The sequence below is a fragment of the Pteropus medius genome, unplaced genomic scaffold, assembly GCF_902729225.1.
Source record: "Pteropus medius unplaced genomic scaffold, Ma_sr-lr_union100, whole genome shotgun sequence".
Taxonomy (NCBI): Eukaryota; Metazoa; Chordata; class Mammalia; order Chiroptera; family Pteropodidae; genus Pteropus; species Pteropus medius.
Window position 1 is genome coordinate 14919561 of NW_024342473.1, and position 25974 is coordinate 14945534.

General features: G+C 40.5%; 1 protein-coding gene across 11 annotated transcripts in view; it reads right to left on the reverse strand.

The window, feature by feature from the left end:
• Positions 1-25974, reverse strand: part of TLN2 (talin 2) — a 386133-nt gene that overhangs the window by 91439 nt on the left and 268720 nt on the right. For all 11 annotated transcript variants that reach the window (XM_039865415.1, XM_039865406.1, XM_039865408.1 and 8 more), the window contains 9 exons: positions 24880-24993; positions 22852-22965; positions 20236-20370; positions 18234-18362; positions 16016-16118; positions 7110-7318; positions 5878-5997; positions 4640-4837; positions 3379-3518 (listed from right to left, as the gene is read on the reverse strand). In XM_039865415.1, the coding sequence (XP_039721349.1) occupies positions 3379-3518; positions 4640-4837; positions 5878-5997; positions 7110-7318; positions 16016-16118; positions 18234-18362; positions 20236-20370; positions 22852-22965; positions 24880-24993 (1262 nt within the window). The remainder of the gene's footprint in view (positions 1-3378; positions 3519-4639; positions 4838-5877; positions 5998-7109; positions 7319-16015; positions 16119-18233; positions 18363-20235; positions 20371-22851; positions 22966-24879; positions 24994-25974) is intronic.

A 25974-nucleotide genomic window follows, 5' to 3' on the forward strand; every position in this document is an offset into this window, starting at 1 on the left:
AAGTAAAATAAAATCTATAAGACAGTATAAACAGTATGACCCCACAACTGTAAAAATAAGTATATAAAAATGTGAACAGTGATTTTTATATATTTTTAAAAAAATTTCCATAAATCTAAATATTATGAATTAACTTACATTATGATAAAAAGTATGGCCAAAATTAGCAGCATTCTCCCTCTGTTCTATATAAATCGAAATAGGCCTGAACTGTAGTTATTTTTTTCCCAGAATTGTTAAAGCGATCAAAGCTATACAAGTTTATTTTTAAAAATACAAAAAAGTTAAACAACCATAATTCCACCATCCAGAGATAGCATTTTCTTAGACTTTATTTCTTTAAGCATATCTACCCAGTCTCAGTTTTTAAAAGAGTTAGGATCTACAACCTGAGGTTAAAAAGGACTTTTTAAACAAATCATTCAGTGTTGAGATACTGAACTGATTTAACTGAAGTCTGGAAGCTCTGGTAGGAAATTTTAACTAGACATGGAACTAGGCCAGGGGTGAGAGAAGAAAAATCAACCAATTTGTGCTTTGGATTACGTATTGAGCACAAGTTATCCGATAAAGAGCTTGGAGGCGAACAAGTAACATCAGCCATTTCCCTTTCTCAAGAAAGAAGGTGCTTAGGCGGGAAGTAAACAGTAAACAAAATCCACCTACAGTATTTCCTGGATCCTGCTATGCCAAAGCTTAGGGATTTAAAAATAATATGGTTCAAGTCTCTCTAGGACAGCAAGGTGCTTGCAGTTCAGGTGAAGAAGCAAGACAATGACAGACAAGTAATCCAAATGAAGCAGTATTGGCGGTATGACACCAGAAGGGATGTGTTGGATCTTGAACCTCTGAGAGGTCAGATATATGCTGTACTTGCAGGGAGTATGAAAGAAAATTAATTAAGGCCTTGACCGTGGGCATAGGTTATGCATGGAAGCGAGTGCTCGATGTGGACTGAAGCCAGGCCTGAGTAAGATTCTGATTCGGATAAAGAGAAGAGAACATTCAAGAGGAGGCCCAGTTTACATTTTTCTATTTTATAGCTTGAAAGTGCTGCCTGCTGGGTCATCCTTTTTTACATCTCCGGAGACAGGAGGGAGCCTTCTCAGCCGGAACCTTAAACTAGATGGTAGACAGGGAAGAGAGGCCACCTGCAAAGTCCTAGGGAGTGCCCTCAGGAGACCAGAAAGCAGCTTAAAGAAAACACAGCCTGGGATGGGCCAATACTGGCAGCTATATGTGTGAAGTTTTTTTTGGCTCAAGAGTCCTGGCCAGGGTGACTGTGGTGTGAGCAGCAGCTCAGGAAAGTGCTCAAATGAAGGACACGCCCTCTCTTTTGCAACTGCGAACTCATTTTCCATTTCCTTGACTAAGTCCTGGGAGCCCTGGAGCAGCCCCTGGGCAGGAAAAATGCTCAAGAATGGTTGACAGAAGGTCTCCAACTTGTCAGAAAAGAGCCAGAGCCCACCAGTTACAAAGAGAAGATAAAAAAGCTAGACACTCAACAGAAAATGACTTCCTCCCCGCTACGCATCAGCTACCAAGGGGCTGGGTTCCTTAAAGGTATCTGGGCTCTGAGGCAGAATTGAGAGCAGAGGAAAAAGACACTATATCCACTGCTTTTTCAGAAGCACATCTCTTTTCCCAAAGCAGGAAAAGATCACGGAGACCACCAAGAATGATGGGTTCAAGTCTGCTGACACAGGAGCAGGGTAGGTCTGAGTTGATCCAGGCCTGGGTCCTCACAGTGGCATCCCTGGATTTTTGGGGGCAGCCATATGAAGGCAAGGATTGGCTGTCTCAAGAACTGGGAGGGCAGTGGGGCTGAAGGTGAGGGCAACAGCAGTCAGATTCCACTGTTCAACTCCAAGCTCACTTAAATGCAGGACAGTTGTGAGGCCTAGATATTTTATGCTGTGTGTGTGCGCTGCCTGCCTAAACTTCACTAGTGCCACCCCTTTCTTATTCACAGTGTGAGCCCAGCACCCAGCACTAGCCCTATCCTGTATTTGGCATGTGGTAAAAATATATGTAATGAACAAATGAAATAACAAGAGAATAAATGCACCCCATGGGGAGAGATTTACCTCCCAAGGGGAGGCTGCCTGACTCACTTCAACTACCGGAGCTTTACCCCAGGGAGCAGAGATTGCCAACATGTGCCAAGAAGCCAGGAGGAATGTGCCAGCATCTTCTTGCAATAGCTCCATACCGATAAAATCATTTCACGTGATGATTTTTTAAGTGTTTACTTGGCAATGAAACCATTAGGCTGGGAACTCTCTATCAACTGCTGAAAGCCAGGACAGAGGCAAAGAAAGCTCCTTCACCTAAAAGTCTCTGGGTCCTTTCTTAAATGTCACCACCAGGGGGCCTTCAGATACCCACAGAGCCATGACACCAGCAACATGCCTCCTGGGTCTGTTTACCTCCTTATCTGGGTTTTGAAAGGCCAATTCATACTCTCCCCTTCTTCCTACAATTTAAGAGAGTGAACAACACATTCTAAGTTGGAAATTGTAATTCTGAAATGATGCAAAAAATTGAAGATAATGAAAAACATCTGAGTTCAGATATCTGGAAATGTCAGCTACCTTATCCAAAGGCTGTTAGTAGGAAGAAAGAGCAATCAAGACAGGGTTTATATCAGAAACAGCTGCTCCACACAGCACATATCACCCCGTCCCCCAGCCCACCCCAACCCAGGGGAGGCACTCACTCACTGGAACAATCGTGAAACAAAGCATAAGATGGAAGTGAGGAAATGTGAGGTTATTTTTTAATCTCCTCGTGGTTCTGGCTATTGTTTGAAGCTAAAGTATATATTGGAGAATAAATAAACTCAAGGGTTTTCAGAGAAACTGCCCTGATTTGTCTAATCCGCCCCCCAAAAAATACCACAAGAAGGGACCAGAGAAAAGTTTTAACAATTAGTACCATGATATCTTATGTACTGAGAAGAGCTTAAGGATAATGTAGTACACACCCCCATTTTGCAGGCATTAAAACATTAAAACCCAGACTAGAATTCGGGTCTCTTGACTCTGACAACTTAAAAAACAGCCATTTAGCTCCCAGAAGAGACAGACAGACAGACAGACACACACACACAGACACACACACAGACACACACACACACACACACGAATGAGTAAACAAACAAAACCAGGTTATAAGAGAAGACATATCTTTAGTGGAGAAAGACATGAAAATGAGCCAGTTAAATAAAACACCAGGGTCTCCATCACTCTTGACTTTACCTCTGACAACATAAGGACAGCACCAATTCTTTGCTCGGCATAAGCAGATGTCAGGCATATCTCTCAAACATTGACATTGTTTATCAACAAATGAAAGCCAATTTTGTTCCACTCTTACCTTGCAGCTGCTGCTAGGAGATTTTTTGCATTGGGGGCTCCTGGATCTACAGAGAGAGACTTGGCAGCTAACAACAGCTTGCTGGATGCCATAGAGATATTCTTGAGGTTCCCTATCACTTGGATCTGGTCTTCTTTGGTCTGGAAGGTCAAAAGGTGCGGGTAATTAGGGACTCTCCATTTCTCCTAGGAAGCGCTCAGAAAGCTAGGGACAGCATTCTGCAATGGAAGCAAGTTATCTGTACAGAGTGCCTTAAGTCCAATTAGTTTACAGATGCCTAACTTGTTGGGACAATGACCAGTGTCTATCCTCCCCCAAACAGATACCCAAACCAAGAGTCACAAAACAGGATAGAGATCCATCCCCAAGTGGGTCAGCCAAGAGCTGTGCTATCTCACAAGTAGAGGAATTAAAAGGAGGGGGAGGGGAAGAGGAGGAAGAGAATGAGAGAGAGCACGCGCGTGCCAGTGCACAGAACAGGCCACAATCCCAGCATCTCACTCAACAATGCCGGAGCTGTCAAGGAGCTCGTACATCTCAGCCTGGCACAAATGACCAGCACTGTCACGATATTTAGAGCTGAATGCATCCCAGAACAACTCTGGAGAGGACACATTTCTCAACTGGCTTGCCATCTGAGAAACAACTCTTTGTAGATAATACAGAAACATCTTGGGTATCTGTTAGGGAATTCACAGAAGCTTAAGAAAAAACAGTTCTGCAAGCTGACACCAGACCGGTCATGCTCCCTTGTTCTAAACAAGGGGTTTATCTGTTTATCTGGAGGAGGTAATTTTTAATCTTTCGATACTCAGAATTTGACACAGTCCCTTTAGAGGGGTCCACTGAAACTCAAAAGCATGTTTTTTTTTTTGTTTTTTGGTTTTTTTTTGCTATATAATACCACATTCGAAGTACAGGATGCGGAGTTGTTCTGTTCTTGGGAAATTTTTCTATTCTTGTTCCCTCCGCTTACCACCCTCTCTCCAAAAAAAAAAACATAAGTAAAACGATGGATTATGCTGGAGGATTATGGGAAAAGTTATCCTTCATTGCTAATAAGTACTTCACATGTAAGTCGAAAGCATCTTGGGGAATGACATTCCTGTAAGGTTATGGAGCTTTCTAAGTGGCGAAGAATGCAACAGGGTAGCTTGTTGACAGGTTCTCCATTCCTATTTGCCAAATCGGCCTCGAGGATGGACAATCCATCAGAGTAAAGAGGCGAGGGTCACTTCGAGATAGCCACCTCCACACCCACCTGTGCTTGGCCTGCCATCTCAATGCCAGCATCGAGGAATTCATCGAAATCATCACTGAACTTTCCGGAGGCTGCAGCCAGCTCTCCACTCTGGCCGCGGGTGGCATGGACCACTTCCCCAGCAGACTGGTTTAGGTCAGCTGCTGCTTGGTTCAGTTCACTCTGGGCTTCCTGGAACGGCTTTGTGCTTGGAGGTAACTATAGGGAACAGAAAGCACACCCCATGGGAAGTTTCACTTTGTGTGGGAACGACAGAGAAAGGTATTGTAGAGGGAAGAGACTCTCCAGGGATGGATTTTTGAGTCATCAAGACTAAAAAAGGCTTTGTGTGATCTGAGCTCATATTAAGTTTGACCTTCAACATATATACATTCACTCAGTCACTTAAATTTATTGAACACCCATTCAGTACTAGACACTGTGGATCTAAAAATGGTAAGAACAGCTATCCTCAGGGGCCATGGTCTCTTAAGTGACAGAGCCAGGATTCACATCTGGCCAGTATGACTCCAGGATTCACTCTCTGAGTCACATCCCCATGCTGTCTCTCTTAGATGGAAACTCTCAAAGTTTTAGCTCTCCAGAACTAAAAGGCAGATGTTATTAAATTTCAAATCCTAGTCTTCCGAACTAATAGCCATTGATTTTTGTTTATCAGTGGTCTTTGCTAATAATATAGCTTTTCTACAGAAGTGTCACTAGCAAAACTACAATTGCATATGACAAGTTCCAGAGAGTTAAGCTAGATTCTATGAGTTACACCACATATATTATTTACATACCTGGTGTGTGCCAGGCACCAGACAGAAAAGAAACAAAGATAAAAAGCCACAAGCCTCCCTGAAGAGGGCTCACAAAACAGGGAGGGGAAAGGTCCCAGGCGAATTCCCTCAGACTATGCTCTCTCAATGAGTCTTGGACACATGTATCTTTCCACCACCTGATGGTCTGAGATGCCCTGATAAAAGTCAGATGATCATATACTCCCCACTGTCCTGCCTCACTGGGATGACCCAAGAGCAAACAGCAACAGGGGCTCAAAGAAAAAGCAAACTTTAAAAGCTCCACATGAGAACTTCACTGATCAGAAAGCCAAACAAGGAAGACTCAGATTGGCAGGAAAAACAGGACTCCTAAAGGGAAGGTTAGCTGCTCAGAGAGCCTGTGGTGGAGAGAAAATGCCACTCACACTTGAGATGGCCCAGTCTAAGTCCCCTTCCCAATCCCAAACTTCTCACCGAGTCCACAAGCAGCTTCTTGCTGGACTCCCCAATGCTCTTCAAGGCCACGTCCACATCTTTCTGCCCAGGGAGGCAATTCACGCAGTTGTTCAGGGAGTGTGAGACAGCTTTGGCCACCTGAACACACAGAGGGAGAAAAGCTCCATGAGAAAGCGGTTTTTTTTGTGCAAACATTCATGCACACGAGTCGGAAATGAGCAGTGACAGTATGCAGAGCTGAAAAATATTGGGAAGTTTTCCACCAGCATCTACCTGACACTGTTGTTTACTATTAAATCACCTCTTCTAGGCCTTTTGCTGGGCTTAACATCCTGTCTTGGCAAAGGTGACACAGTACAGTGATACAGTACAACCTACCTGATCCCCAAAGCCAGGCTAAGTGGTGACTCTGTGATTCAAAGACAGAACTCACCAATATTATGTCAGGTTCTAAAACAAAACTAACACTGAGAGAAATAGAAATAGCTCCCTTCTTGAGATCTCTGCAGAGGTCACCAAGGCAGAAGCAGGCCTTGAGTTCTTTGGGTCACAGTTAACTGGCCCTGTGATTTCTGCTCAGCGACCCTCTTGGCCTTCACCCCTAAACCTCACTGCCCAAGGGTGGGTGGGATGCTCTGAGTGTTTCCAGATCAACCTAGAGATACCCATAGGATGACTTTTAAGCATATGCGATGGCTCCCTATTTGTCTTCTTTGGTATTCTCAGTTAAAAGGTAAGGTCTTAGGAAGTGGGCTGTGTCATTCCCTTTATTCTAAACCATCTCATGCCCAGCGACCTGTCCAGAACTTTGCATAGTTGGTCTCTAGCCAACTAGTTTCATTAGGTAATTGAAACTCATCCTAATAGGCAACGGAGAGTCAGAATTTAAAACTTTGAGCGGCTAGACCAAGCATATCTACCTTACCTCCTAGGCAGGAAGAGGAATATACTTCCGCATTCATATGCCCCAAACAGGTTGTGTCCTGGCTCCTAAAGTTCCAAGGACAGAATTCAGCAAAGCCCCCTATACTCTCCATTGACTAAATTAAGCAGATCTCACATTACGGGGGCTACCTGGCAAGACTTAGGAAGGTGGGTATTACGTATATGGTCAGCTTGTTATGTACTTTGGAAGGTTCTGAAAACACTCACTGAGTAAAAGTTTTCACACAAGGAGAAAGATGCCCAGGACACAGCCTGCCAACATGTCTACTTTAATGATGACCACAGTTGCCAATTCTGGGCCTCACCTGGGCTAGTCTCTGCTGACTTTCTGCATCTCCAGGTGCAATCAGGGCCTGCTTAGCTTCTTGGATGAGCATGGCTGAGCCCTCCATCACGTCTCGAGCAGAGTCTAACATGGCATGTGCAGCCACGGGGTCACTCGTAGATGCAGCCACTCCACGGGCAGCCTGGGCCAGTGTTTTCAGAGCTTGGGCCGTTTCTCTGGCAGCCACCCCTGGGGATATAAGCCACCAGACTATTAGGTTCCACCTAAAGTCATAATTGGGAGTAAGCCTCTAGACTCCTAGAAAGACGAAAACCCTGACAGTGTCTGGCACAGGCATGCTCCAAATTACTTATAAAATATGAATTGCTGTGCTTCTCAGAGAGTCACCAGTACCACTGGCTCTGGGCCAATCCAAGAGAGATGTCATAACAAATGCCATGCTAATAACTATTTCCCTCTGGTTCTCCTCACTCTCACTGCCACACTTGCCCCTAGATATGTGTATGGGATCAAGTACACTTAGATGAATCATTCTAACTCACTTTTCTTCCCAATTGTTTTTTTATTCCCCAATTGTTTTTATTGGGACATAAACTTATATATGATAAGTGAACAAGACTATGAGTGCGGCTCAGTGAATTTTTACATATGTATACATCCACATATCTACCATCCAGATGGAGACATAGAACATTTCCACCATCTGTGGTCTTTACCAGTCAATATCCTCTCATACCAGAAGTTGTCACTATTCTAGCTTCTATCACTTTTGATTAGTTTTATCTGTTCTTAAATTTCATGGTGATGGAACCAGAGTATGTATTCTTCAGCATCTGGTTTCTTTCCCTGACCATAATGCTGTGAGATTCACCCATGTTGTTACCCACAGCAGTTCATTCCTTTTCCTTGCTGTGTAGTGTTCTATTACATGAATACATCAACATTTGTTTAAACATTCTTCTGTTGATGGATTTGAAGTGTTTCCTGTTTGGGCTATTATGAATAAAGCTACCAAGAAAATGCTTGTATATGCATTTAGGTCAACATATAAAATCACTTTTAAATGTAAACATAGAAGCTCAATTGCTGGGTCATAGAATAAGTATATATTTAGTTTTAGAGGGTACTACAAAGCTTTTTTCAGAGTAGTTTACCATTATGCACTCTACCAGCAATGTAGGAGAGTTCCAGTTGCTCTACATCCTAGCCATACTTGCTATTGTCAGATTCCTTATTTTAGCCATTCTGGTGGGTATGCAGGTGCATCTTGGTGAGGTTTAATATTTATATCCCTAATGAGTAATGATATCGAGCACTCTTTCCTACAATTAATGGGTACTGGGATATCCTTTTTTGTGAAGTGCTTGTTCATCTTTAAATTCACTTCTAAAGATGATGAGATTTGATGATAAACTACAAATGTAAACTAGTCCTTAAAAACTACAGCACCACCTCCTATAGAATGAACATGAGCCTTCCTACGTGGCGCCTAGTACTTGGCACATCCAAGAAGAGGATGAAGACTAGAAACACCAGAGCATGTAACAAAGGAATCTGAGAACACTGCAAACTGCCGAATAGCCGACCTCACAGCTCATCTCATTGAACCATTTCACAGATGAGACCCAGCACCTGTCCACGAACACACTTTCAGAAGCAGCATCAGAGCTAGATCTGAGGTTTCTTCATTTCTGGGTCAGACTCTCTGCAGTTACATAGACAGAATTCTTTTCAAATCCTTCGGAACAATCGAAAATCTGAAATACCTGGTTTTAACCTTGTGATCATGTGTTCTAATGCTGTCTAGTGCTCTTTGGGATAGAGAACTATGAGGGATCTTGCATACATCTGGATTAAAGACACACAAACCAATTTTTCTCTCACTAAACTTTGAGGAGACTATTTCCTAAAGGCTTCAACCTGAAGATCTGAGTGTGCCCTTGACCAGCTGTTGCTTCAGCCAATTGGGCACAGACACCGCAGGTGGCCCTCTCCTGAGGATAAGACCCTGGAATACAACAGAGAGTGTGAAAAGCCCCCAGATTCACAAAACAAGACAGCTTTGCAGTGTTTCAGCCTTGCTAATCTGTAAATATTTAGTAAGTCACACAGCTGGGACATCTAATCAAGACAAATTACAAAACTGCCAATCTGCTGCTTCTCACATGGCACTTTTGAGTGTAGCATGTGGAATCAAAGAATTTTAAATGAATCAAGGCAAAGGCGCATGCGGTGTGTGTGTGTGTGTGTGTGTGTCTGTGTTTAATGGCTGAGGAGAAGCCCAGAAGAGAAAACTCAAAGACAAAGCTAAGGTGAAGGAGAGATACAAGCCGAATAGAACAGTCATTCTATTTTACGTTTAAGCACAGGGTTGAAGGATGTCCTTGCTCAGGAGAGCACCAGATGTGGGTAGGACCTCACCTAGCTCTGGCTCTGCTGCCCATTAGCTGTGTGGCCTAGACTGCTGCCTTTTTGCTCAGGGAGGGCCTCAGTTTCCCACAGGTTTTAGGAGCGGCTGAGATCACAGCTCTGACTGAAAATTCTAGGCTGTGATATTTAGACCTTTCTTCTTGCTTTCCTATTAATCACGTGAAGTTTGAATCCATCTCTATTTGTATTTGAGCTGTATATGACCGAAAGGTTGAAACATTTGTAATATACAATAAGTCATGTTTATGTAAAAGTCATTTACTGAAAAACCTTTCGTAGACTCAGACAATTTGAAAAAAGGCAGAAACCAGAAGAACTGAGTTCCAAAAGCCAAGGCTTGTCCATCCGTGTGTTTTCTGCTGAGGACTATGAAATCTCAGGGCATGTCAAGGGTCCTCTTTGGAGGGTTCAGGTTTCCCAGAACGAGAAAGCCAAATGAGCAAAGGATGAAACAAGGCCACCGGAGGCCTGAGAGCTTAATAAACATTTAAGGCCGTACATGGCTGAATTCACAGCAGCATTCTCAATAGTAATGATGAGAATCATCAGGGTAAGTTTCCAAGCAAACATCACCCTCCAAATGAAACTGTTCCTATCGTCGAGAGTGCATTACAGTGCCAGAACTGCCAGTGGGAAATACTAAAGCAGATCAGTTTCAATAACCACAATACTTTGAAGACACAGATCACTTTCCCAGTAATCTTGCCTTCTGGATTTTAAATTATATTCAGTAACGGAGTCTTAAGAAGACATATCAGTGATATAAAATATAGTGAAATTCTTTGGATTGGTAGTTCTTAGAATTCTTCATCAGAATTCATGTAGATTGTGTGTAGACAGCATTAGACCACACAGCAAACTCACAAGGATAAAACCAGGTATGACATATTTTTAATTTGTACAAAAGGATTTGAAAAGGATTCAGTCTACTGTATTCAGCAGAGCAGAAGTGTATTTTGAATACTGCACTTGCTAAACAAAGCACATCTTTTGTTTAGAATCCACCCGAGTGTCAGCTAATGTGTAACTTCTGAATATGCCACACACTGTAATCATGGACAAGGGAACTGAGCCCCGGGGAGAAGCTGTCCACATTTGTGCTCTTCTCCTCACTTTCTATCAATTCTTCAATTCCTGAAATTGGGAGAGCAGTGACCTTGTTTTTCCTGAAGCCAATGGATGCTCCATAAGTCCCTCCTAGGTGACTTTCTGGGCAGCAACTACCTTTCTGGCTCTAGAGACAACCCTCTCTCCTGGTTTCTTTGCTTTCTCCAAGGCTGCGTGTTCTCATTTCTTTCAAATATGTCTATTGCTTGGCCTTCTTAAATATATTTGAATTCCTCAGGATTACATCTGGTAACCTTTTTCTCATTCCATACCACCAACCCCACCACCCCCAACCCCCGCCCCCCAGAGGCAAATTTATCTATCTCCATAGTTTCAATCATTATCATTTTATCAAACATTTACAAATCTTTACCTTTAGCCCGGACTTCTCTGAGTTCCAGAGGCAAATATTCAGCTGGGCACTTCTATTTCGATGTCCTGTAGGAACCTCAACTGGATGCATTTAAAGTTGAACCTGGCATCCATTATATCTGCCAAAGGTCCTGCATCTCTATCACAGAGATTCATGTAACTCTTCATTCAGCTATCGGGCCTAATACTTAAAGCTGTCCATGTTATTTTCCCTACTCCCATCCCTGCCAATTCTAACCAGTCACCAACTGTCAGTTATCTCTTTAATTTACCCCTTCATCTCCACTACCATCTCTCATGTGGATGAATACACAGCCTTCTTACTGTTCTCTCTGGCTTCTACTTTATTTCCCTCTAATTTATCTACACATGGGAGGAAGAACAATCCATATAAAGGCAACCTTAACTGTGTGCATGGATGAAAACTCCGCAATATTTTCATAGGCTCTTAGGTTAAATTTCAAATTACCTAAATTGGCTTAAGGCCCTTTAGGATCTGACCCCAGCCTACCCTTCCAGCCTTATCCTCTTATTTTTCACCTCTTTGCCTTTTGCTTTAATGCTTTTCAGTTTATTTGGTCAGCCTTCTTTTCTCTCACCTTTGGGACTTCATATAAGCTGTTCTCACTTGCTCAACCACTTATTCAATGCCTGCCAAAATGAAATGGTGCTACTTCTAAGGCTGTTTTTCAGACACCAACTAGACAGTCTGTCATCCTGGATGTTATCAGTCTCAGATGATGTAACTTAGAAAGCAGTCTTCCCTCAATTAAAGATGAATTTCATCTTCTACACAAAATCTGGCAAGATATCAGGAATGTTTAGAAATTCTTGAAACTTAAACCTCTCATATGGCCTATGCTTTTGAGAATTTATATGTTCTTTTCCTTCTCCGAGTGCTAAATGAGTCCTGAACAAACTTTAAAACCCTAATCAGGTGTCAATTCCACTCTGAAAATTCCCCTTACCCTTCCATTAGGATAGAATTATACATTCTTATCATTGCAGGTCCTATATTATACTATGCCATAACTCTTATTATGCTCTTATTTTCAAGGTGATATACAGTTTTTTAAAAAAATCAAAGAGGATTTTGCTTGTAGTAATGGCAGAGTAACATTGCAAATGAACCTCTCTCTCATAGAAACAACTAGAAACACTGGAAAAATATACAAAACATCTCTCTGAAGGCATTGGAGAGATACCAAGGCATAAAGCTTTACCTCAATGGGTAAAAAAAGAAAGCATAGAGAGGTGAGTACAATGCTGCTTTTCCTCTGAAGGCAGTTCTTAATTTGTAAACTGTTGCCCATAAGCTGAGAAGCTTAACATAGCTTCCTGAAATCTCATGAGTCTGGGAAGATAAAAAAAAAAGTTCTAAGCCCAAGAAACAGAATGGTCCTAGTAAACATCACAGATGTTTGGATGAGATGCACAAAGGACTACACCCTAAAAGGTAAACTGGAAATAGACCACAAATTTCAATCTGTGCTCCTATTATGGTGATCTGCCCCTATCTTAACCACCTGCTGGAAGCAAAGAATAATCCTCTATAGGGAAAGAAACGTCTGGTGCCTAAAATTATCTCTACAATGTAATTACCAATGATTAACATTAAATTTAAAATAATCGGAAACACCAGGGGATAAGGCCAATGGCTGAAAACCAAGAGGAGAAAAAAAACAGACAATATAAACAGGCCCATAGGTGATTCTGATATTTAAGTTATTGGACCTGGACTTTAAATAACTATGATAATTATGTTGAAGAAATTAAATAAGATAAAGAATTGCAGCAGAGAAATGGAAACTATAAGAAAACAATCAAATGGCTATTATAAAATTGAACACTTAAAATTAACAACTCAGTAGATGGGGTTGGAAGCAGAACAGATACAACTAAATAGAGAAATTGTGAGCTACAGATAGATCAAAAGAAAAAACTGAGTATAAAGCATAAAGAAGAAAAATTATGGCAAATACAGAGGAGTATAAGAGACACACAAAACAGTGAAAATGTCTAACATATGGGGTAACTAAAGTCTATAAAAAGGACTAGAGAAAAAATGTGGCAGAAGCAGTATTTGAAGATACAATGGTCGAATTTTCCAAAACTGATGTAAAACAACAAATCCTATTTTTAAGGAGTACTACAACACAAAGAAGAATAAATATGCAAGAAAACTCCACTAGGCACATTTCTTGAAAACCAAAGGCTGAAAAAATTCAAAAAAGCAAGTAGAGGGGAAAAATAAAACCACATTACCTTTAGAAGAGTAAACTGACAGCTGACTTCACAACAGAAATAAAGGAAGCCAGAAGACATAACATCTTCAAATGCTGGAAGAAAATAACTGCCAACCTAAAATTTTATAATAAGTGAAATTATCCACCAAAAATAAAGGCTAAACAAAGATATTTTTAAACAAACAAAAACTGAAGGAACTGGCCACAGAAGACACTAAAGGAAATAGTAAAGGGACATCTTCAGGCAGAAAGGAAATGACCCCAAGTATAAGCACATGGAGATGCAGGCAGGAATGAAGAGCAACGGAAGTGTAAAGATTGGGGCGGGGGGAGTCATTCAATACTGAGTGTATGAGGCAACAAACGAGACTGTATTGAGGAGATTAAAATATATGTTGAATTAAAACATGCAACAATGATTAAGTCAGACGAAAAGTAAATGAAGTGCCCCAAGATTCTTACTATCCAGGAAGAGGTAAATATACTAACTTAGACTTAAAAAATTGTAAAAGAATAGGCGATGAATATATAACTAATAAGCTAATCAAGGAGAAATAGAATTAACAGATACATATAAATCTGAAAGAAAGCAAGAAAGGACAGAAAAAGGAAGCTAGCGTAGGTAGATTTAGAAAAGAAATAGTAAGATGACAGATTCAAACCTAACGTCAGTAATTACATTATATATAAACCAAACACTCCAACTGAAAGAAAAAGACTGTCATACAACAAATAACTCCTCTTTCCACAAAAGAACAGTTGCACACATTAATCACAGGATACACATTAAATGTAAGTACACAGAAAAGTTAAAAGTAAAAGGATGGCAAAAGATTTATCATGCACATTATAGTGAAAACAAAAGCTTCTACATAGAAAACGATGTAACAGTATTGAGAGAAAGGAAAATCTAAATAAATGGTGGGACATACTCACAGAAGACTGATAAAATGTCAATACTGAAAGACGTCAATTATCCCAAAATTGATTCATGTAATCTTGATTTTAAAAAAATCCAAGACAGTATTTTTTTTGAGGGAGAGGTAGAAATTGACCAGCGATTCTAGAATTTATGGGGAAGGGCCAAGAATAATCAACAGTAACCTAACAACAGCGTTAGAGGACTTACATTATCAGATATTAACACTTAGTATAAAGTTGCAGTGATTAGGAAAATGTGGTACTAAGGTAAGAATAGACAAAGCAATGGAAAAGGATCAAAAGATCAGAAACCAGCTCACATATACATGTTCACTTAATTTATGATAAAATGGCACTAAATACTTGGGGGAAAAAAACAATTGTTTTAAATGTTGGTGCTGGGTCAAATGCATACCCACATGGAAAAACTAAAGTAAGATCCTGTTTAAATATATATAAAACTCGATTCCAGGTGGATTGTATGTAGTTCTCAATATGAAAAGTAAAACAACAAAGCTTCTAGAATGTGACAGAGGAGAATACTTTCATGATCTTGGAGAGGCAAAATTTTTAAAAGAAAAGTGTAAACTGGACTATTTTAAAATTTAAACTTTGTTCATCAAGAAACACCTTTAAGATAGTAAAAAAGGTAAGCCACAAGATACAAGAAATATATATGTGACAAAGGAAAAGAAAAATTTTAAAAACGGGCAAAAGACATGAACAGAAAAAACACTTCACAAAAGATATCCAAATGGCCAATGAACATGTGAAAAGATCCCAATTACATTGTCTGTAAGGGAAATGTAAATTCAAACCATAATGTGATACTAATATGCACTCAACAAAATGGCTAACATTGACAATACAAAGTGATGGCATGGGTATAGAACAACTGGAACTTTCATTATTGCTGGATAGCTGTATAGCCTATGACCCAGCAATTCCACTGGGATGCTGAAATGTTCCATTACTTGATCTTGGTGGTGGTTTTTCGGGTGCATTCAATTTGTGATAACCATGAAGGTATACATTTAGGACTTATGCTCTCTTCTGCATGTATATTATACTCCAGCAATAATATATACTTCAAAAATAAAAGTCAGGCAGTACCACTGTACAGCAAAAGCGACGATCCATATCCGCTCCTCCTCTCTAGAGTCCTACTTTTAAAGGCACTCAGTTGTTTATGCTTTTTATTTGATTCATTTCCTATTTTCAAGTAATGAGCTTATACTGAAACTTCTTGATGTTTCCATTTTAGATTGCTATATTCTATTGTGTCTACTTCCTAATACAACATTTCCTTTCTTATAGAACCTGGTGTCTTTGATAGAGTTGATAATTACACAATCTGTTCCTCATCGTGTGCTCCTGTTCAGGGGTACTCAGTGTCTCCAGTACTCAAGCCGTCCCTATCACTGCAGACCTTTCAGTTTGTATTTATTTGGCTCTATCGGCTACCATTCATCTGTCTTCTTCCATCTTTGAAAATTCCATTGACATCTTATTTGTTGTCACCTTCTCTTTCATTCTCTTTGAACTTTTTCCCTCCCTTCCTTTACTTTAGTGGGATTTCAAGAGTCATATAGATAGTCCCATAAGTCCATAATTACTGTTTGATTATAGTCTAATAGGCATGTACCACAAAGAGTTTGGGGGAATCATATTTTATTAGGTTTTTGTATGCTTATCGTCAAGCCAAGTAATAAGCACACAGGAAGTGCTTAAACTTATATATTGAACTGCTGAAAAAAAAAGTCAGGTTCATTGTCAAATCAATGAACCCCCATCCTCAGCCCAATGGTCTGCAACTGCCAAATGGCATCATGAAGTGTGTGAGTCTCACCTGTGTAGTGCTCATTGCCTTGAGCAGCACATGTCAGGAGCTGCGCCATGGAGGAGCCCACTGCTTTAGATGTACTTCCCAGGTCCTGAGCACATTTTTCCAGCTGTAAGAATATTTAAAGGGGAAGAGAGATCAGAAGAAAAGAAACATCCACTGAAGTCTTAGCATAAAAATAATGCAGACCAAACCTTGGGCCTTAGCTCTTTCCAGATCTTTCCTACCAAATACCCCAATGGCACGTGGGCTGACTGAGGGGAAAGAGTCTCAGCTCTAGAATAAACAATCTAGGTTCACACCACTGCCCTCTGCTCCCTTCCCTCAACTGCCAGCTACGAGGGATGGGGTGAATTACTGAATCTCTACAAGCCTCAGCTTCTTGAGATTGTAATACCAAGCTCAGGTTTTCAGAGAATTAATGTATATACTCAAGAAATGTTAGCTATTAGTATTATGCCTTTACAAGCTAATTTAGAAAGTCTGCGACAAATTCTTAGCGAGAATAAATTATGCCTTGGCAGGAAGTGGGCGGACATCCAGCTGTACCACCTTCCTGGCCTGTGAGACCATTAACATTGTTCAGTTTGATCATTATAGTTTGAGGAGCTCTAACCAGAAGGATATGCAATAGAAATAGAGGTTTGGAGTGGCAAATGAGATTATGAAAATGGGCAAAGTGCTTGCTTCCCACGAACAGGACGTCATCTTGCTTTGTAAAATGAATAAATAATTCAGAGAATAAAGTCAGTAAAGGCCTAAGGTATAGATAATTACTTGATTATTAGATGAGGACAACATTTTGGAGAACTTCTAGGCATACTGCAAGCACAGAAAGGCATCAGGGAATGTGTGTGCTCTTTAATCCTGCAGCATGTTTTGCAAGAGAGGCAGTGCCTTCGAATAAAAAATAGAGCCTGGTCCATTATAGCCAACAATATGTTACAACACAGTACACACATTCTATAAGGGCAAACAATTTCTTTAAAACTTTCTTGGTATTTCTTGCATTCTAACTGATCAGTTGTTTTATGTAAAGGCAGAATTCATGTCACATAAGACTCTCCTGGTCTCTCTAGAGTAAAGGACTTTGCAAAGGGATAGATAGCTGGACCACATTGTAAAACTGCTAGCCCCAGAGACAAGCTTGGCTTTATTAGCTGGGTGACTCTAGTTAAGTGACTTAACCTCTCTGAGCCTGATTTAACAAATATTTTCTGAGTGCTTATCATATACCAGGCATTGTTCTATGGTAAATTAGATGTTCCTCGAGTCCTATATATTCTGAAAGTCTTTAGTTCATCCAAAGAGCAGCAGTAGTTGAGAGGTCACTTTCAATGTGAGTGATCAAGAACATGGGTTTTGGACTCTTATGAATCTGGATTCAAACCTTGGTTCTGCCACTAACTGGCATGTAAACATCGCACAGAATAGTGAAAACCTCTGTATCTGTTTTCTCAGCTGTTAAAACGAAATTAACAGAACTTGCTCATTAAGGTACCTGTCAGGATAAATTTTGTCTATGTGTGCATACAGTGCTTCATAAATGGTGGTATTCTATTAGCAATGTTCGGTAATGTGGGAAAGGAGGTACATATAAATGAGAAGGATTGGTAAAACTTTACTGAGAAAACTCTGACATAAGCATCAGAAAGTATCATAACATAACTGTTCTTCCCAGTGCTTTGTACTGGGAAGTAAACATTTTTTAAAAAAACATGATTGTTGGGAAAATCTCCTGTATTTATTTTTATAACCTCACTGCCACCTATTTCATAGATAAAATACCTGAGAGGAGATATGGGACTTGTCCACAGCTAGTTGATGATACAAGATAGATCTAGAAGGCAAAACTCCTAGTTCCAGACCTAGTGTTCTTCAGCTGCACTGGGCATTCTTTACAGAAAAAGGCCACAGGGTTAGGACACTGGCCTCAAATACTAGCATGTGTCTCGTTTATGAAAAAGAGGGGTGAATATTAATAGACACCCGATGATCCCATGCCAAAGCCCAGGAAGGCACACACAGAACCATCACCAGAGGCTTCCTTAGGGCAATCTCTATCTTAATGCGGTTCTAAAGAAATGTGGCTATTCTAAGGCTTTGCATTCAAAATGTTTGATATTCAGGCACACTAACCCCCAAACAAACAAACAAACAAAAACAACCACCTAAATGTGACAATAAAATGCAAATAAAATGCTAGCTGGTTCTACCATCTTACCGTTTCCCCCGGAAGTGGTTTCAGCTGACTCTCCACGGCAGCCATCTTGGCATCTTGCAGTTCATTCTTGAGTGTCTGCACAGTACTCAGAGCTGAATCGATTTCCATAGGACCACAGGCTTCGTGGGCCTGTCAAAAGAGTTGGGAATATGTGTACACATTCTGCTTGGGAAAAATGTTCCTAGTTCTTTGCAACATATGAAACACTTTTCTAGATGTACACAATGAGCCTCTAACTCTGGAAGCAAGTCATAATCTTGTCCTAACTTCCTTAAATAATAAATTATGTATGTCTCATAACTGGATATAATTAGTTTCCATGAAGCTATTTTTATCTGAAATGCATTTGCCTCTCAGACTAAGAGGACCCTGTTCACTGTATCTGGGTTCTAGAGACAGGGCACCCAGCACAGCATATGTGCACATAGGGGCTTGAAAAACATGTGGTGAGTAAAAAATGAAGAAAGGAAGGAGTGAACGAATGAATCTAGGACTCTAGGACCAAATCTTTTATCCACCTTATTGGTTCCCTTTACCAATTTCTAGATTATAAACCATTTTCCTTCCAAGCTGAAAATTACTATAGGTATTTTCCTTAGTAATTTGCTTTAAGAAAACTTCATTTTCTTGATCATTTAAAGTACTGTTCTCCAAATATTTTGATCACACACCTCCATTACACATGTTAATAAATTATATACATGCATAATTATGGATCGGTATATTAAGTATTGGAAAATCTTAATTTCATTCCCTTTTTTAGGTAATAGTAACAACAGCAGCAGTAAATACTGATTGATGGATTTCTATGTGCCAATATTACATGGGGAGGAAATCAAGGCACAGAGAATAAATTAACTTGCCCAGGTCACAAAATCAGTCAACAGCAAGGCCAACATTTGAATACAGGTAGTCTGATTCTAGAACCAATACTCTTAACCCTTATAATATGTAAAAAATAAAATACTTGAAAGCTCTTGGTATCTTTCTGTACCCAATAGACAGTCTTGCTTGAGTTCCGCTTTGAGGTTCACTGTTCCAGGGCAGTCATCTGAGGTGGCTTTGTATCTGAGACTCACTAAGGAAACGGGTTAAAATGCAGACATTCGGGTTCTATGACCAGAGATTCTGATTTGGTTGTGCAGAGGCCCAGGAGCCCGCATTCTAAGTGCCCCCAAGTGACTCCAGTACAGATGGTCCTTAAACCTCTCTTTGAGAAACACAGCTCAAAGTACTTTTTATTGGAGATAATCTAAAGCTCTGGATATTTTCTTTGGTGATGTAGCACTATTCATAGTAAGAATTAAAATCAGCTTCTATCCTTCCTTTGCTCATGGATGAGACCGGCTATTTCTATAAAAGGATTGCTACAATGAGAAAAAATGAATTCATGCCAGAACATCTTGCTAATGCCACATCAAACAGTGCAATAATGAGGCTTTCTGGTAATTAATAAGTTCCAGAGACAAACTCATTAACCCCTTATTCTGTTCAACTGAGGATCTTGTTAAGGTGATTGTTCTCATTTAAGATGTGAAAAACTTTCAGGGCAAAAAATATAATATAAACGACCACCTGAGATAGATTTGCTTCACAAAAATTTGTTTTTAAGTTCACAAAATGATAGCTGAACGATATGATCGATCACTTACTTTGGTCCACAATTTACCTGGCCCGAAGAAACTGATGACTACCAGTCTCCCCTTATAAAAATAGACCCTTATTTGATCCAGGGTATGGGAGGAAGGGGAGGGTGCAACCTAAAATAGTTTAACAAAAGTCATCTGCAACCAGAAGGTGATGAGGAAGTCTAGGAGATTGTGGCTAAAAGCGGTAAAAGCCACTGTATATGTAGGACATCTTTAATGGTCATGCAAAAGAAATGAACAAGTAACATGCACAGCAGTGTCCAGGCCCTGGGCAGCATCAAGGTCACACCAGCAGTAAAGAATTAAAAGCACTATTCCTGATAAGCTAACTGCTGTGGCAAGGGTCCACTTGCCTTCTGTGAGGCGGTACGCAGCTCTGCCAAGCTGGTGGCAAGGTTCTTGGCACACTGGCTCAGCTGCATGGCTGCAGCTTGGTCGCTTACGGTGGGCACTGCAGCTTTGGCAGAGGACACCATCTTGCTTCCAGGCTGTAGAGAGATGAGCAGAAAGTAAGACAGCTCCTGGGCAGCAAGAGTGAAAGAGCAGACTCAAACGGCAAGGTCACATATCAGTCAGCACTTACTTCCCTTAAAACAAGGAATTCTAAAACCATCTACATTCCCTCTGCAAACTGCCACCTGAAATCAGATACTCTAGGGCAGTACATTCTAGGAATATTAAAAAAAAAAAGATGTGTCATTGGTGAAGGGGCAAAAGTGGGATAGTAGCTTGAAATTCTCATTTAAAACAGATTTCAAAGAGGGTTTCTTATTAAATATGATTCTATGTTTCTTAGAATAGCTCTTTAATGTATGTTTCAAATATATCCAATAGATTATTTAAAAAAAATATAGGCAGACAAAATGAAACAAATAAAATGACTTCTCACATCTTACGACCTAGGATAATTTCACCATGCATGAAATGTCCGCACGTGTGAATAAATGTTTTAAAAAATAAGATCGTACTATTAATTCTATTTTTTAAACTCCTTGTTTTACATATTCTTTTTAATAGCTATATAGTATTCCAGTGTATACACCTGTTAATATTTCTCAATTCTGTATTGTTGGGTATGGTTCTCATTTTTCCAATATGAAAAACACCTTTGTGGCTAAAATTCTGTACATGTTCATAATTTTTTTTGTGTATAAATTTTTCAAAGTAGAATTTGTGGAACAAAGAGTATATATATTTTTAAGGGTTTCAAAATACACGCTATATAACTGCTATTAGTAAAGCTGTAACAAATTTAAGTGCCAGACCATAAACATTAAGGACAAAAGTTAATATTTTTACTATTTAAAGAATTCATGAGAACTTATAAGAAAAACCAGCATGAGTGTAGAAAAATCATGAATAGACTACTTCATATAATAAAAATAAATAACTGAAACATGAAAAATGTTTAACAAACATTGAGAAAATCAAGGAAATGTAAAAATCAAAAAATAAGAATGTCACCAATTAAACTGGCAAAAACACGTATCTTTTTAAATGCTTTTTTTTTCCAACTTAGAAAAAATGTATTAAAAAGTTCACTCCATAAACTGCTATTTGTAAATTTAGACTCATTCGACCTCCTGGCAGAGCAATTTCACAACAGGTATAAAGAAAGTTTAAGACGTAAAAACTTTTTGATCTGCCAATTCCATTTTTATTTATTTCTAACTCTGCCTTATTCTTGAAAAGATATGATATGTCTACGACAAGAAAATTAGAAAAAAAAAAAATAAAGTAAAAAGAAAAACCAGGGCAGGGACAAGGTGGCCCTTGGAACATATCTGTGCTGCTCTATCATCATATCCTACAATCTTGTCAGCAGTGGAGACAATACAACTGGCTCCAGGCCCTCCAACCACCTAAATGAAAAGAGAAACACCTCGTCCAAGCCACAGTTCTCAATGTCTCAAAGATAAAAACAAGCTGCTCGCAGTCCTGTTTCCAGAAATTTACCCTAAGGAAATAATTCAAGAAGGGTAAAAAGACTTGAGCACACATAAAGACTTTTATGATATCACAGGTTGTTTATGATGGCAAATAACTGAAAACAACCTATATGTCCAATGATGGGAAGTTAAACAGTGAGTATAGTCATATGATAGAATGTTATTTAAAATCATAAGTGCTCATACCTTAACATGAAAAACAGTCTATATACAATGAATCTCAATTTAAAAAACTATAGACATACATATGTACGTGCGTGTGTGTGTGTGTAGTTAAAATGAGAGGAAGTACATCAAACTTTTCATCTTCTATCTCTGTATGTTGGATATGTGACACTTGAAAAATTAACCAAATAGATGTAATACTGGGTTCTGTAACTATGGTTCAACTAAATGGAGACAAGGGAGATAATTACCTAATCACCTGAACTGTTTTTAAGACATAGGTAGGAAGTTCTGAGAGATCTGAATACAAGAAGTATGTAAAAAGGGAGTTTTCCTACAACTTAATAACCTCATGTTATTTAATTTTCCTTCAAATGAATCTACTCCTCATCCACAAAGACTGACAATACTTATTAATTCTACAGTTGCCACAAGAAACCATCACATCTTTGGAGAAGATGTGTTCACCATTTCTTGTTTCCCAGGCCATGAATCATAGGATTATCCGCTCTGGAAACTAGCAGACCTTAGGCAGTACTATGGACTAGGCTGTTTATCACAACTTGCAACTTATTACATGATTTTTTCTGATAGAAGAAAAATAAAGATACTCCTGAGAAAAATGGATTATATGCCATCTCTTGGGGCAATTCCCCTGCATATTAGCACTTTGCTTTGCCCAGCTAAATCTACTTCTCTTGAAACTGCACCTATAAAGAGGAAGCCTTCAAGGTGTGCTGACTGCAAAGATTGCTATGGCTGTGGAATTCCTTAATTCCTCTCTTTAAAGATAAAGGGCACCCCCTGCCCAGTGGGGAGTTCTGAGTAAAATCAAGGTGAATGCTTCCTTGTTACCTGGAGGAAGTTCTGGCTGGAGATGATGAGAGCCAGCTGGGCGCTGAGGTCTTCTGCTTGGGCTTGACTCCCTCTGACCCCCTGGACCAGCTGAGGGATGTGATCAGCCACTGCCTACAGGAAGCAAGGAAATTAAATTGAGCACACCTAGCATGAATTACCAGAACAGGGTGGAAAATGACCCAATGATGTTTTTTGGCTGTGCTATCACTCCTGGGAATGCCTGTCCCAGACTTTGGATTTGTACAGCCCTTTTTGCCAGCTAGGTCCTTACCAACACTGAATCCTAACAAAAGAACCTCTGACTTCCCTTCTCCCACACGTGCTCTACCTACCCTGTTGTCCCAAAGATCCCAATACATTCATCGCAAGACGAGTCTCCATAATGAGGCCTTAAAAGAATGTCCCTAGTTCCAACTCACACCACCCTGGCTCATTAGGGTTCAAACCTTAGAATCAAAGAATCTATACAATTCACCGGTGAATAAACTTGAGTCTTGTGGTCCCCTGTTCAGAAGAAAAGTGAGCAAAGTACTCAACTACCAGCACATTCCGGCACTTCGATTTCTTACTTCGCAGGCATACATTCTGTCAGCTTTCATGTCACCATGGCTCCTCTTCCTGTTCTAAGTAGCCCTTTCCATTTCTCAAACTGGAAAACCCAGGGTAGAGGAGGGAGGTGCAGTGGATGTCACTGCTTATGAAGGTACCAAGTGCATCCCACCCTGGTGTCACTTTTTTCAGGAGCCCACTCCAACAAAGATTAAAAAAAATATTTCCCCTGAGATTTTTCTCAGGACTTCTGGCTCCAGGAATTTGGTTCCCTTCCCCTCTCCCACCTGATAACTAGTAATGCTCTCATTTTTCAACAGTGATACCCACAGGCTGAGCATCTTCGATCTCTTCACAGAGATGGTGGAGGGGATTCATACTGTAGTATTTTCCTAGACACAAGAAGCATTTGCTCTCTGAGAAGGGAAAATGCTATTTTTCTACTCTTGCTGGCCGCTGAATTGAGGACTGAATAGTAAACAAACTCCCCTCCACCAGGGGCTGGCTCTCTGAAAGACCCCTTCTTTATGCTTACGGTTCTGAGGATGGGGTCCTCCTGCACTGCTGAGGCCTTTGTACTAGACCACACTCGGTCCTAGACATGGGGGCTGACCTCAGAGAACTCAGAATCAGGACTTGGAGGGCCCGGGGTGGTTCCCCTCGGAAGTAAAGCTATTTCTGAAGTAGAAGTGGCAACACCCCTCACATGTGAATCATTTCGCAGAGGAGATTTGAAAAAGGAGAGGGCAGTTAGCACTCAGTACCCAGGCACAATCCAATATGCCTCTCTGGCCAGCTCCCACTGCTAACTGCAAACACTTTCAGGAGACCTGAGTCAAGATATATTGCTAACACACAGGCGATGGCTACGCAATTAGATTTTGTGTCTGGCACCATTCAGGGGTCTCCTTGGAGAGTCAACTCCCTGGGTCCTCAGAGAAGGCAACAAGGGTGTTCACTGTGCCCTTTGGCTGCAACATGGCATCAAGGCCCAGGTCTCAGAAGAATAAATAGGTAACAATAGAAAGCGCCAAAGCACATCGTCACTGAAGCCAGATAAGATGAAATAAATCCTTGAGGTGCAATCAGTGTAAAGCAGGAAATCAACCTTGCTACGATGAGTATAGACTGACTGCGACGGCCCATGTCACAAAGGGAGACAAGCACTCTGGAAATTCAATGCTTCATTACTATTTCAGAGCCTGAAAATGGCCTGGTCATTGATCCTCTTAGATTCAGTCTCTCGAAAAGAATCTAGACAAAGGAAAAAAAATCACGCTCTCTCTCCACATAGGCCATCCACTTAACAGACAAAAACCAGATGTACGTGTGTGTGTACACCTGGAACATAGGAGCCGGAACAAACTGGATTAGGGGCCTGGATGATCGGTCTTAACCAAATCACCAGGGCACTTGGCGTTCTAATGCTATCAGGGTTATTGACAGCAGACCTGGCTCTGGCAGCAGGATCCTCACCTTGCAGCTCTGAACCAGCTGCTGCTGGGCTGCAGGGTTCTTGTTGGACACAGCCGCGTTCTGGGAGGCGGCGATGGTCTGCGTGGCTGCAGCTGCAGCCTGCTTAGCTGCAACCTGGAGAGGAGAGGGAGAGGTGATCCAGGGTTTGAATGTGCCAACATATACGCACGCACATTTATATGTGTGTCTTCCATTAAAGTGTTGGCATTGGATAGCTGCACGCGTAAGAAAGGGAATTCCAGGCACAGGCTCTGCCTTTTAAATACCACTGATGATCCTGACCTAACAGTGCCCTGTTATCTTCATTTGGTTTACATTCCCTGGGATAAGTGATAAGCATGCTTGAAAGGTCAAGTTCCATTGTTCATTTGTCTTTCTCAAAAAGACAAGGGACAATTCCAAGATGGTGATGGTAATGATAAGCAGCACCAAGTCTAAATGTGTTAGGGAAAAAAAAATTTCTCCCACAGCAGCACGGGCTGCTCTCTGGGTCAAGCACAATGTTGGTGCTCATGACTGTTCTCTAGCAACCCCAGGGAAGCCATGGTTCAGAAAGGCCCAGACTTTCCCACAGGAGTCCTTGTGTTTACACTCTCATGTTCTTCCAGGAGTTAGGAGGCCAGTTTTCCTCCAGAATCCAGCAGACTACACACGGAGGGATTACACCCTAGAAAGGGAGCTTCTCAGCTTCTAGCCTCTCAAATTTTAGTGTCAGTCTCCTGCGTACATTTGTGAGACAGATTTATTTTCTTACACAGTTTGCACCAAACTTTTTATTTTCTATTGGGAGACCTGAAAGAATCATTGCCTCCAACAAAATATACACATTTTTAGCTAAAGGTCCTTCCTGAATGTAGACATCCTGTAATGCCAGGGAAAAAAAAAATCCTGGGTCCTCCTGAAAGAATATTTGATTTCTATTTAGAAATGCCAAACTCAGAAAACATTTTGGCTTTCTGAAACCATGAACTGAAGCAATTTTTCAGATTGTGTCAAGGTGCCTAAATCATTGAACCTAAATGTATAATGTATGTAAACCAACATTTCGAATTATGCTTAGTATCTAAACCATTAAACTATATCGTTAATCTTGAT